The sequence below is a fragment of the Capsicum annuum genome, chromosome 2 (assembly GCF_002878395.1).
Source record: "Capsicum annuum cultivar UCD-10X-F1 chromosome 2, UCD10Xv1.1, whole genome shotgun sequence".
NCBI classification, from domain to species: domain Eukaryota; kingdom Viridiplantae; phylum Streptophyta; class Magnoliopsida; order Solanales; family Solanaceae; genus Capsicum; species Capsicum annuum.
Window position 1 is genome coordinate 92,387,347 of NC_061112.1, and position 13,375 is coordinate 92,400,721.

General features: G+C 37.0%; 1 protein-coding gene and 1 long non-coding RNA gene across 4 annotated transcripts in view; one reads left to right on the plus strand and one right to left on the minus strand.

Annotated features, from left to right (window-relative positions):
- The first annotated feature begins 6,136 nt into the window (after positions 1–6,136).
- On the plus strand, positions 6,137–7,408 carry LOC124895903. Of its 3 annotated transcripts, XR_007052067.1 has the most exons (4): positions 6,141–6,476; positions 6,607–6,771; positions 6,941–7,042; positions 7,266–7,408. It is a non-coding gene; the product is annotated as an uncharacterized LOC124895903 (long non-coding RNA). The 3 variants fall into 3 exon arrangements; XR_007052066.1 differs by having other exon boundaries at positions 6,137–6,471; positions 6,607–7,042; XR_007052065.1 differs by having other exon boundaries at positions 6,138–6,476; positions 6,607–7,042.
- The window catches only part of LOC107858761 (ARF guanine-nucleotide exchange factor GNOM-like), a 14,542-nt gene continuing 8,442 nt past the window's right edge, over positions 7,276–13,375 (minus strand). Inside the window, 1 exon segment of the mRNA XM_016703539.2 lies at positions 7,276–11,089. Coding sequence (XP_016559025.2) covers positions 7,478–11,089 — 3,612 coding nt within the window. The 3' untranslated portion in view covers positions 7,276–7,477.

The following is a 13,375-nucleotide window of genomic DNA, read 5'->3' on the forward strand; positions in this document are numbered from 1 at the left end:
TTTCTTGGGTTGATAATGAAATTGGTTCCTACCTTTTGAGATTCAAATTTTCAATTACGACTACTAATATAACCGACAGTCGCATTTATGTGTGTATACATATATATTAAACCTATATATCTATAGAGTAACAAGAATTGATAATCAGATCAAAAATTACAATAGTATATGATGGTCATGTCAGAACAAGAAGGTGTTTTTGCGCTACACTAATTATTTTGAAAATTTTTGGTATGTTTAAATTGATGAGTTGATAACCTAATTAATAGGCCAAACACATCGATAGACCCCTCAACTTGGCACCATCTTTCACTTTGGCACCTCAAGTAGACGTTGTTCACTTTAGGTACCTCAAATAGCATACGGATGTGTTATTTTGGCACTTTGTGCCGAGTCATCAGTGGACGTGTGCTAGACGCATTTTAAATGCGTTTGAGGGGTATTTTCGTAATTTTTTATATTTATTTTTTTTAATTATTGAAAAATTGCTATTGACAAATCAGCAACAATTGATCCAATGAATTAATGACATGTGCTTTATTGACCAAATAATTACAGAAAAAGTCTCTCACATTGTCTTCTCCACACAACCTTCCATTAGCTTAACCTCCATTAATGGAGTTTGAATTTTTCAAGAATGATAAACACATCTCCTCATTATCTAACGATGATAGATCTGCATTAATAGCTTCACGAATTTCAGATATATGACAAAATTAATTAACGAAAGATAATAAAAATATGATCGGGAGTTGCTTGGAACTAGAATTCCATATATATGATAAAAAATATGGAAAAAGAGGAGGTCAGTGTTCAATTAGAAAACTAACTAACGAAAGAAAACATAAATACAATGGATGGGTGCTTGAAAGTGAATCTTTGCACATCAAATTGTATGTTAATAATATTCTTTAAGAATTAATTATCATATTGATAGAATACTTTATTTTTGTTTTTGAATTAGGAACTCAATTTTAATGGTCTTTATTGTAGTAAGAAATTGAATTTGGGAGGAGGAGGGGTGTTGGAGAAAATGGTTTTGGGGTTGGTTGGGTTGGATTAGGTTGGGGTTAGGGAGGGGGGCATTACAGCGATGGGTATTTGGAGAAGATGACCTTGTAGGGGTGGAGAGGGGGGGGGTCGGTTATTTGTTTTTTTTAATTTAAATTAACTATTTAAATATTATTTTAGAGAAAAACGACAAATGCCACCGTACTATTTGTCACTTTCCACATCATCAGCGCGTGTAATATACGCACATGATATATTTTTGTTGGCTCAGCAAAAAGTGCTAAAATAACACACCTGTATGCTACTTGAGGTGTCTAAAGTGAACAACGTCTATTTGAGGTGCCAAAGTGAAAGATAATGTCAAATTGAGGGACCTGTCGATGTGTTTGGCCTAATTAATAACTCAAATAGATTCACCCATGCATCATTGTCTTCTCAAACTAGCGGGTAAAAAAGTACAACGTTAATTTTTATGGAATAAGTCATCATTTTCACCCTAAACTATACTCGAAAAGTCAAGACACACTTAAACTATTAAAGTGACCTATTACATACCTATACTATATAAAAGTGAATTTTTCTACACTCTGCAAAGTACTATACCACTTGCATGAGATGTGGTGTTTCACATGCGTCTGCCACGTCAGCATCATGTCAACATAATACGAAAAAAATAATAAATCTATTATTTTCACAATTTTTTTCTTTTTCTTTTTAATTTAAACTTTTTTTTCTTTTTCTTTTATATCCAACACAAAACCTTCATTGTTATGGTGTATCATCATAGTTGTACCATCAATTAATCACAACCATAAACTTTATCCCACCAACAAAGTTACCATAACAATCAATTTCTTCTAACCATGTTGTTCATCCGCAGCCCATCTACTTTTTTTATAAAAAAAACTTCTCTTCTTCTTCGTTGATTTTTTAATGAGGTAAAAAATCTTTTCTTTTAGAGTGAAGGAAGAGATATATGGAACAAATCTATCAAAGATATTAAAAATTTAAAATTTGTTAGTTAGAAGATTAATGGTGATGGATTAGATCATTAATCAGTGGTATTATGATGGGAATTAGTGGTGAGGGATGAAATTGGTGTTGATTCAGTGGGGGTGGGGGATGGGGTGCGAAGAAGGTGTGTTAATTGGGAGTGGGTTGGAGTTTGGGGGTGGTGGTGCTGAAGAAAATGTGTTAGTTGGTGGTGGAGTTTGAGGTTGGGGTGGGGGTGCTGAAGAAGAAGATGGTTTGGGGGTGAGAAGGGGAGATGTGACATGGGGGGGGGGGGGGGGGGGGTGGGGAGGGAATATTTTAAGTTTTACCTTTTTTTTGCTTAAATTTATAATTTATACGCACTTATTTTAATTTAAATAATTATTTTTTTCACGTCAGATTTAGAGGTAAAAAAATTTACTTTTAAGTAGTTTAGCTATGTATTGGGTCACTTCAATAGTTTAGATATGTCTTCGACTTTTTGAATATAATTTAGGATAAAAATAATGACTTTTTCTTAATTTTTATTGTTATTATTATATATGCATCATTATCTTCTCAAACTAGTGGGAAAAGAGTACAACCTTAATTTTTATTGTTATTATTATATACTACTAGTAAATTTGTTTGCTCTTCGTGCGATCATACTAAATCCTCTGAAATTACAATTCTAATATTTTTAAATTAAAGAATAAATTAGAAAAAGAAAAGCAAAATGCATAAGAATTTGCCAATGACCGTGCCAAAAGTTGTGGTGTTACTTTATCGACAACAATTATTTTTTCAAAAATATTGGTCATAAACATATACCTTTTTTTTTTCCAATAAGATTATATGTATCATATATTATGTGGCAATCGACTATCATAAAACATATTATTTTGTAGACTCATAATTTTATCATGTATACAAATTGCTGAGACATAAAATTATTATAAGCATTAAGGGTGTGTTTTGTATGAAAAAATAATTTTCCTAAAAAATATTTTCTTGACAAAATAAGGTGATTTCTTAATTAAGTTATTGTATTTGGTTAGTAAGAAAAAAATATTATTCCAAGATCATTTTGATATAATTCAGAAAAATATTAATTATATTGGACCGGACCCGATACAAGAGCCTCAACTATCAACTAGACAAGGGACCTGACTCCTGACCCCAACCTCGATCTAAAACCACTCCTAACCTCAACTCAAGACCCGACTCAAGATTTAACTTCGACCATGAATCTGACTCACGGCCCAGACTTGAAACCAGACTATTGATCCTGACCCCGACTCCCGAATCCAACTCAAGATTTGCCTCTTAACATTAGACCCAACCTCGACCTTTGACCCCCACCCTGACTCCCGATCTTGGACCTGACACCTAATCTAAGTCTCAACTTCTGCCCCTCGACGACAAACTTTTGATCCTGACCTCGATATTGACTTTCGACTATGACCTTAACTTAATATATGACTTTCAACCACAATCACAGCTCTTTAGTCTAAATCGAGTCTCGATACCACCTCAAAACCCTACCTCTACTGTTAAACCTAGCCCCCAAACTTGATCCTAACTTAAGACCGTGACTCTCGACCTCACACCAAACCTAACCTTGACTCTCGATCTCGACTTGATCTCCTCCCAACCCCAACTCTCGAAACCCAAACTCAACCTGACTCTTGACCCAGACCCCAAATTTGACTCTTGATCCTAACCCTAACTACCTCCAGATGAAATACCAGCAACACTCTACTACTAATATAACATCTTACCACTACTCTCATATGTCTTAATACATACCCTCTCTGTAGTTCTCAAGTGATCAACCATTGACCTGAAACATAACTCCTAAATCCTAACATAGAACTTGACTCCCCACCGTGACTTTGAATGCAAAACTCACCTCGACTATCGAACGCGACTCCTGACCCTAACCCAACTCGATTATCGACCTTGACTCTATTTCTCGACCATAACTCCAATTCCCTACCCCAAAGTTAGTCTTGATTGGAGACTTCAACTCTTGTCTCTATTACTCAAGATTGATATTGACTCATCACTCGAGATCCGACCTTGGCTCCAAATCTTGACCCTAAAACAAATCCTGAGTTGTGATCTCGACTCTTAATGCAGTACCCAATCCCCACCCAGGATTGGATCCTAACTCCCGAATCGACCCTGGCTCTCAACTTCACCCTGACTCATGTCCCTGACTTGAGACTCGACCTTGACCTTCAATTCCAAACCTGACTCCTAACCCCGACCCAGGATCTTAACTCTTAACCTCGATTTAGGACCCGAGAATAGGGATCTGACTCCTGACTCAAAACTAGCCTCGTCCTCGAATTTGATTCCTGAATCCCGACCCCAATCTTGACTCTAAATCCATATCTCGATCCCGACCATGAATCGAGATCTGACCGCAGTCTTTGTTAGCAATCTATAAAGATAGTTTGAGTAGTTACTATTCATGGTAACTATTTGAGATGTTATGGGCAAAAAATAAAGAAAATTATTTTGGAGTAACTTACATAAATTTCCGATTTTTAATGGGTTCTGACACTTTTTTCTATAATTTTATTTAATTACATGATATCCCAGATTTTAATATTTATGATACATATTTTTAGCCATGATACACATACATTGTGATAAATTTGTAATTTAGTGGTTAGTTAAATAAGGAAGTAACTAATTTTCAATTATTACAGGGAGTAAAATTAGGCACAAAACGTGGAAATGATACACCTGGTTCCAGATGTATCACAATGATACGTTTCATAAAATTACTCACTAACCATTAAAAATTCAATCTCACACCAAAATAAATAATTTACATATGTCAAACATATGTTAAATGTATCAAACATTTATAAATAATTTAAAAATATGAATCACTATCACAAAGTATATGTCATATGCATCACCAGTATTCCAACAACAAATATATCATCCTGGTAATGTATATATTTTGACAACTGATTAACAACACCAATACATATTTTTCATACTATTATATTAGTGTTACACATGTCCTTTGTTACAGAATGAAATTATCAATGGCGCATGTATAAAATGTATCACGGAATTAAATAAAATACTATATGTATCAATTGAGAAATATTCAAATTGAATGAGGGTGGTGAAATCATTAAATGAATAAAAAATATATGCATCATCCTTAAAATTATGAAAAGAATATAAAAATTCTTGATATATATTTATAGATGTATTTAAAACATTTATTTGATATGTATGATTGATACATATGTATATGTCTTGATACATATGATTGATACATATGTATATGTCTTGATACTTATGATTGATACATATAATCCTCCTCCCTCCGTCATTCGTCCGCACCATCACCGCCACCTTGGCTACCTCCCTCCGTTGTTTGTTCTCACCACCACCGCCACTTTGGTCGTTATCGTCGAAAATCTAACAACTTATTGTTCAATTTACTTATGATTGATACATATAATCCACCACCATCACCCCCTCCATTGTTCATTCACACCATCACCACCGCTTGGCTACCCCACTCTCCTTCGTTCATCCTCTTTTCCTTAATGGGTACTGACTTAAAAGTTGAAAAAAAAAATCAAAATTGATAAAAGAAAAGTTGATAAAAAGATTTTTTTTAAAAAAAGACAATGAAATTAGTGAAGATGTTGCAGTAAAGGTAAAGGAGATGAAAGTTGTATCAATTGATGATAATTTGGAAGAGATTTTAGGGGATGAAATATTTGGAAAAAAAATCTTCAAAGATAAATAGATTGCATGCTTTAATTGTGGAGTAAAAGTAGGGTGGGATTTTGTTCATATGTATCAAGAGTAAAATATAAAATTTTAAATTTTAAATAATTATTTAAAAGGTAAGCGCTTTTAGATAATAAGCTCTTTTAGATTTGTGGTTTTGTGTAATTTAAATATACATATTTGTGAAATTGGCAACATGTGCCTTGGATTCATGGGCCGCCTACGGAAGCCATCTTGGGACTACGTGTGATTACTTGTACACTTGTGTTATAAATAAAAGTAGAACATCACCAAGGAAATTTCAAGGGATCGTTCATTTAAAACTAAAAACTTACAGATGTTATATGAAAAATTGCCAAAGTTAATACATGTTACGATTTTACTTTTCATGCTTATATGCTCATGATTGGTTCATTTTTTGAAATCTGATTCATTTGAGCATTCTTACTTGACTACCTATTATTTTGTCTGCTTTACATATGAGTACATGTTGTATATGTACTCAGTAAGGCACAGTTGTCTTTTGTCTGCTTTATATGCCAGTACATGTTGTATATGTACTGGCATCCCTACATTTGGGGAATATAGGGTCAGGTTCACATGACAACAGATATGCTCAGTAAGGCACAGTTGCCATTTCAGCTAATTTTTGGTGAGCTTCATAGCCTCTATCTGGAGCCATAAGATGTCTTATCGTCTTGGCTATATATTACAGTTGAGTAAGTGGGGCCTATCCCGACCAAGTTGGTCAATACAGACGGCTTATTAAACATATACAGTTTATCAGTAATACAATTTTGCACAGTGAATATAGTAGATTTGTATTGACTCCGATATCTGTTTTCACAGATCTTTCTTGTTCGCACCTGCTGGGCTGGGGGCATGACAAATCGCACCTTATAACAACATTGCGGAGCGGAACATTTGAAATTAAAAAGAAATTTAATGAAGAGTACTGAAATCAGTTTACAAAAATCAGATTTTCTCTTCCAAAACTTGGGCATAAAATCATGGGTATGTTTAAAGTCCAAATATGTTATATTTCGAAATTATTTTTATGCTTAGTAAATAAGTAAAAGTATCTATGAATCGAGTAATATGAGGTCTTATATAAAAGTAATATGTATGGTTAGTGATTTTCCCAAGTAAGAACAAGAGTACTAAATCTTTTTACTGATGGAAGGCACCAGTAAGAATAAGGGTTGGAAAATTCAGCTGACTCAAAATTGGGGATGAAACTTATTAGTTAATTGCAACAACATGACGAAAGGGAGTTGCTCGGATGGTAAGCACCTTAGTCCCAACCCTATTTAATCGCTACATATTATTTCGAGAAAACTGTGCATCAACCTGATTGAAACCTTTCATGCTATCAATCCTATTTTGTACTAGTATGCTAGTATTGTACAGCCAAAATGGTAACTATTATCAGACTCAAGTGAATAGGAACCGTGATGGAGGCACAAAATTTCATCGAAGTAACCCCTTTTTTAATCTTCTCCCGACAGCCCACAAAGCTGCAATTTTGAAGAGTGGAAAGAAAGCACCGTAAAGCTGAATTCAGATTTGCTACTCAGCTCCCCAATGGTGCTTCAATAAATCAATTAAGCTTAACCGGTTTTCAGCTGCAAAATTCATCATTTGCTTGTGCTAATGATGGTGCTTACCAAGAATATGTCAGTTTCACTGTACGAAGGCCACCCCGATGGGAACTTTATCTTCAAGCTGTGCTATTACCAGGAGAGACAATAACATTTCCCTCTGCCAGGGGACTACGATCTGCTTGGATATGCTGTTTTTTCAACTTCTCTAATTCATTTGTGGGAAAAACTTCTGACTGAAGGGATGGGCATATTTTGTGGACATTCAACCATGTTAACTTCCAGAAACTGTCCCCTCCTACAGGATTACTTGGCCCCAGAATTCCACTTGTTTTCATGACAAATAGAATGTTCTTTAGGAGCTCGGAAATGAGTTCAGGGATTTTCTCACTCCTTTTCCCTTTAAATTTCACCTTCATGCATCTCTCTGTTAGACTCAATACCCCTAACCATAGTTTGCAGAAGGATATCGACCGAGAGAGATGATGCAAAGACTGTAAAAAAACTTTGAACATGAGTTTCAGTGCCAAAACTATTGCTCCTTCAGTGTTCCTATAATCCTTCAGAAAGCTCGGCTGGGCAAGATTGAGCAATTCATCCAGTAATGTAAATATCACCTGATCAAAACATTGCAACCACAAATCTTCGGGGATATGGATCCTATCAGCTCCAGTCAAGCACCTCTGCAGCATCAAGATGGCATGATCTCTTACTTCATCTCTCCGGTCTTTACAAAATTTTCGCAGTCCCTGTATCAGCCTGAGCCACATTTCTGTTATATCCTGCGTCATTTTTATAGCAGCCTCCTGCCCAAGTGCTTCCTTCGCCTTGTGAGACCATCTAATAAGAGAGATAAGTGATCCAGCCATCAGGTCTAAAGATCTCATAGATTGATCAATATTCCCAACATGGCAATCAGCAAACTGTGCCGCCACATTCAAACAAAGGACGTAATTAGCAGGCAAGAGGTGCGCCCCATCGGCCATGATAAATGATAGTGCCTTAAATCCTGTTTCAGATGCTTCTGGATGCCGAGCAGTAAAAGAAAGCAGAGATATAACTGTTCGCCAGCCTATATGAGATCGTATCAGCATAGCATTTGCTTTGACAAGGTGCATAACTTCCCGGGTTATCTGTTCAAGAAATGCATCAGCAACCCGAGCATCAAGCTTTAAGATAAGTTGCAGAGACTTGAGAAGTTCATCTGTCAGATTTTCCTTGTATGGGAGCAACCTTTGGCATATGCGGAGCAGACCAAACACAGTCTTCTCAACCAAAGTAGACGGCATTGTTGTTAAATGGACGACACTTGCTATGTAATCATAGACAACCTGCCAAAGAAGCATTATTCTGTCCCGGTTATTTATTGTGATAGCAATAAGCAACTCTAGACAAAATACTGCAGTCACTTCATCTTCCAGATAGTTATTTCCTTTGCGAGGCTTGCCTGCTGCCAACACAAGGGCCCGAACAAGCTGTAACAGGGACTCTGCTTGCAAAAATTTACTCTCGGCAAAGATGCTATCAATGTGACAACTCTGAATTGTCTGAAGAGTCTGCTGACGTGCGGCAAGCTGTTGTTCAGTTGGCTGTGGTGCAGGTTCTTCATCAAGATATAATAGTTGGCTAAATACTCCCATTAAGCCAGATGATTTCCTTGATGGAGCCAATGAAGGAAAACGAGATGGTGATGGAGAAAGTGCAGTAGGTCTCCTAGTGTCTGCATCAGCAGTAGACTCTAAGTCATCAGCAGCATCACTAAAGAGACGTGTGGGGAGAAGGCCCAATTTGTGCAAACTCAAAATGCAGTCTAGGATGTTCTTCCAACCAGAGCGAATGTGGTCTCCATATTTGTTTGCTATTGTGAAAACTGCTAATGTGGCCAATCTAGCTTTACCATCTTCCGCAAATGCAGCAGTAAATTCATCAGCATAAGATGGAGGCAAAAGGGTAGTGAACTTGCAAAGAGATACAACCAAATCATTTAACACATCATCGGAGCTATAGGCAGCTGCAATTTTGGCAATGGCAAGTAATCCATTGATACATATTTTCCAAACATCCTCTTGCTCCACATTATCAAAAACCACAGAGATGGCAGCAATCGCAGGACCAGACAACATAGCAAACATATCATAATCAAGATAAGGACCTGGATCACAGACAATATATGGGGAAGTTTGCCTTGATTTATGAACTAGACCAATCCAATGGCTAGGTGCCATCATTGGAATACGAGCACCCCGATCTGGGACAATCCGGATCTCATCCTCACAGATGGAGTGGTAAAGCTAGGACAAAAATTCCCGAGGGAGGTCATTTCCTCCATTTATCCTTCGGTTGTTGTGGATGAAATCTTCCTCTGTCATCTTCTTTTTTACCTGTGCATTGTGTTGATCTGTGTTAAGCATAGTAATTGAATATGACAACAATAGTGCAGCATCTTTGTCGGCCAGAATATTTTGAGACTGCTCGTAATATCTCTCAGCAAATGCCTCAAGCACCCTCTGTATTTTCTGCGACTCCCCAGGCAATCTGAAAGTTTCTAAGAAGATCCGCAAAGCTATATCTAAGTTCATGTCCCAAAAATCAAATGTTCCAGCAAATTCCTGAAGGACTTCAATATAGAAATCTTCATGACTTCCTAGAAAATCCCCGATAAGATTCTTATCTAAGCCAGTCATATACCTGAAAAAGCATGCTACACTTCTTGGGTCGCATTTCTCAGGTAACAAATGCATTCCTTGGAGAAATTCCATACACTTTTTTGGATCTCGGTTAAAGTAATCAACTCCAATCAACAATTTCCTCTTTATGAGCTTCATCTTACGAACAAATGGAACCCAATGATTAGGATCACTGTAGTCCTTGCATATCTCTGCCCAAAATGGTCTATATTCACCCAGATCTATTGAAGCTTGTTCAGAAACAAATGAATCTTGGCTTATTCTCTCGGCCAAACCCTGCATCATGGCAATTAGACCATCCAAAGCAAGCGTATTTAAAGCTGATAGTGGAATGTTGACCGGAAAGGAACTTTTGGACAACAGGTTTGCAAGGTCTTCAAATACATCACTGCAAGATATGTCACAATCAAAATTTGCATACATCTCAGGCATGAACATGGGCTGCCTGCAGAAGTCAACAAGAGTTTCTATGGCAACCTCTTGCTGTTGATAAGAAGCTCCATGCTTGCTTTGGGCAATCCTCAATAGCACACCAGAGAAGAAAGCTTCAAGCTGCAGCTTTAACTTGATACGCATATGATGATACAAATTTAGAACAATGCTACAAACTGTTGAAAGAATTAAAGGACTCATAGACAAGCCAAAACGCATCAGATTGTGGAACAGGTCCTTCTGTATAAGAGCCAATAACTCAGGATGATTTCCAGAAGAAGCACCACTTACTTCTATGGCTGAATTAACTAAACCCAATGCAAACAAGGGAACGTCTTCATCATATGCTATAGGGTTGGATCTAGAACCAATTTCAATGGACTCCATCACATTCAGAAGAGAACACAGGAAATGAAATATCTCCACCATGCAGGGGACCCCATATGGATCCATCATAGGGTTTTCTCTATTACATGCAATCTCCTCCTTTTGAGTTGTCTCATGCGTTGTTTCATCCCTCTTGTCTGATGCATTGAGAGGAACTGCAGCTGGTGCTGACTTACCAGTAGATTCTGAACTAACACAACTATTGTCGTGTTGTTTTTCGCCTGCCTGCACAAAAGTAAGTGACGATTAACACGGGGATACTATCCTCCACTTTCAGTGATTTAAGGTCAAAGTATGCAATATAAACATGTGTCTTGTGTCTCTTCCATTTGTGCACACTAAATCATGCTTCAATTAAAGGTTAAATAAATAGGTATAAATAGAAAAGAAATAACTCTTTGAGATATCGTTAGTCTTGTATCAAAACAACTAAATAGGAAAAAAAAATTCTTGCGAATCACTATATACATGTACGTTTAAGGGGGAAAACAACTTTCTCTGTTCAGGTCTAGAAAGGAAAACAATATCTCATTTGGTTGGACAACGGGGTGGCTAGTAGATCTTTGGAGTTAATTCCAGAGTATTTACTTAGGCAGTAAACAACTAATCTTCTTTAGCTGATAGAAGACGTAATAGTATTTGCAGCATAAATTTAGAATTTCAATGAGTGGGAGGTGATTAGGCTTGCTTAATTTTTCAATCTCCTGAACATTTATCAGCAACTATCCAGTACTGATGATACCTTTTATGGAGACGTCACTGCAAAGGAGTTTTTACAGTGAGATCTTGATCATCATTTGTCAAAGAAGCAACACAAATTATCAAGAATTCTAAGGAGGGTGAAAGAATATAAATAAGAGAGAAACCCGTAGATTCGGTAGACATTAGAAAAGGGAGAATAAGGCCTAATTAATTTAGAAGTTCCAATTGGGAGATGCAATTGAATGATTGATGCACAATTGATAATCGAATGCCAATTGTGGACTAGTTCTAGGAATTATCTTCGAAAATATGGAAATCAGGGAAAATCCAAGAACTTAGCTAAGAAGAGGAGAATTTAAGAGAGAGAAAGGAGAAATGTTGTTATTCAATGAATATCACAATCAGTGCAACTATTTTTATAGCTCAAACTCTTAATTGGATAGTTGTAACTGCCTTAACTTTGGGACACCGCTACAGTACAGCTACAGTAAAAATAGAACTTTAAACTACAACTATCATTTTTAACAGTTTTAACTAATCAACGCCAGCTCAGCTCGAATTCTTGATTTCTTCTCTTCTTTATACTCCAAATTGCATACTTGTAATAATTACATTTCCAAGAGGAAGTAGTAAAAAATCGGAGGAAAAAGTAGTTCCTTGCAAAAGCCACTGCAGATTCTTGCAAATTGTTCCTCCCATCAGCCACACTGACAGCATGCTCCATTATACTATTAGCTTGACATCTTAACTTCTTGGCAATGTTTTGATCTATAAAGTTGTGTGTGCTACCAGTATCAATTTAAACTTGCAGAGGTTGATAGTCTGATAGCCATTCACACCAGTAAAGGCTTGTAATGAGATAGTTATCAACTCATCTTGGTCCAAGATAATCTCATGGGCAGCATCATTACCTTCTAATTCATCCCTTGCATCCTCATCCATCACATCAATCAAGTAAAGTTGCTTCTTAGAGGCACACTTATGTCCCAATTCATATTTCTCATCACAGAAAAAACATAAGCCTTTAGCCCTTTTTTCATTCATTTCTGTAGATGTTAACCTCCTTCCAGTGATATTGCCATTTGTTTTGAAATTCTTGTTAGTGTAGCCTTCCCTTACTTTGTTAAAAGTAGTGCTCGCTCCTACTGGTCTTTGGAACACAAGTGGTTTAGAATATGAAAGAGTAGGTAGTATAGGGCCTTGTATTCTCCCACCATTTTTCAAACCCCAAGAACTAGCTTGAGCTTGAAATACCCCATCTTGCAATCTTGTTAACTTATAGTCTTCCATCAATGTTCTTGGAGACTGAAATCTCACAGACTTATTCAACTCAGATTTCAATCCAGTTTGGATTTATGCCTGGCCGCTCGACGACGGAGGCAATTTACCTGGTACGGAGGTTGGTGGAACAGTATAGGGAGAGGAAGAAGGATCTGCACATGGTGTTTATCGACCTGGAGAAGGACTATGACAAAGTCCCCAGGGAGGTGCTTTGGAGATGCTTGGAGGTGAGTGGAGTACCGCTGGCATATATCAGAGCAATCAAGGATATGTATGATGGAGCGAAAACTAAGGTGAGGACGGCGGGAGGGGACTCAGAGCATTTCACGGTCCGAACAGGGTTGCATCAGTGATCTACTCTTAGTCCCTTTTTGTTTGCAGTGGTGATGGATGTGTTGACGCGGCGTATTCAAGGGGAGGTGCCGTGGTGTATGCTTTTTGCAGACGATGTAGTTTTAATAGATGAGACTCGAGGGGGTGTGAGTGACAAATTAGAGGTGTGGAGGCAAACCCTTGAGTCTCATCTAT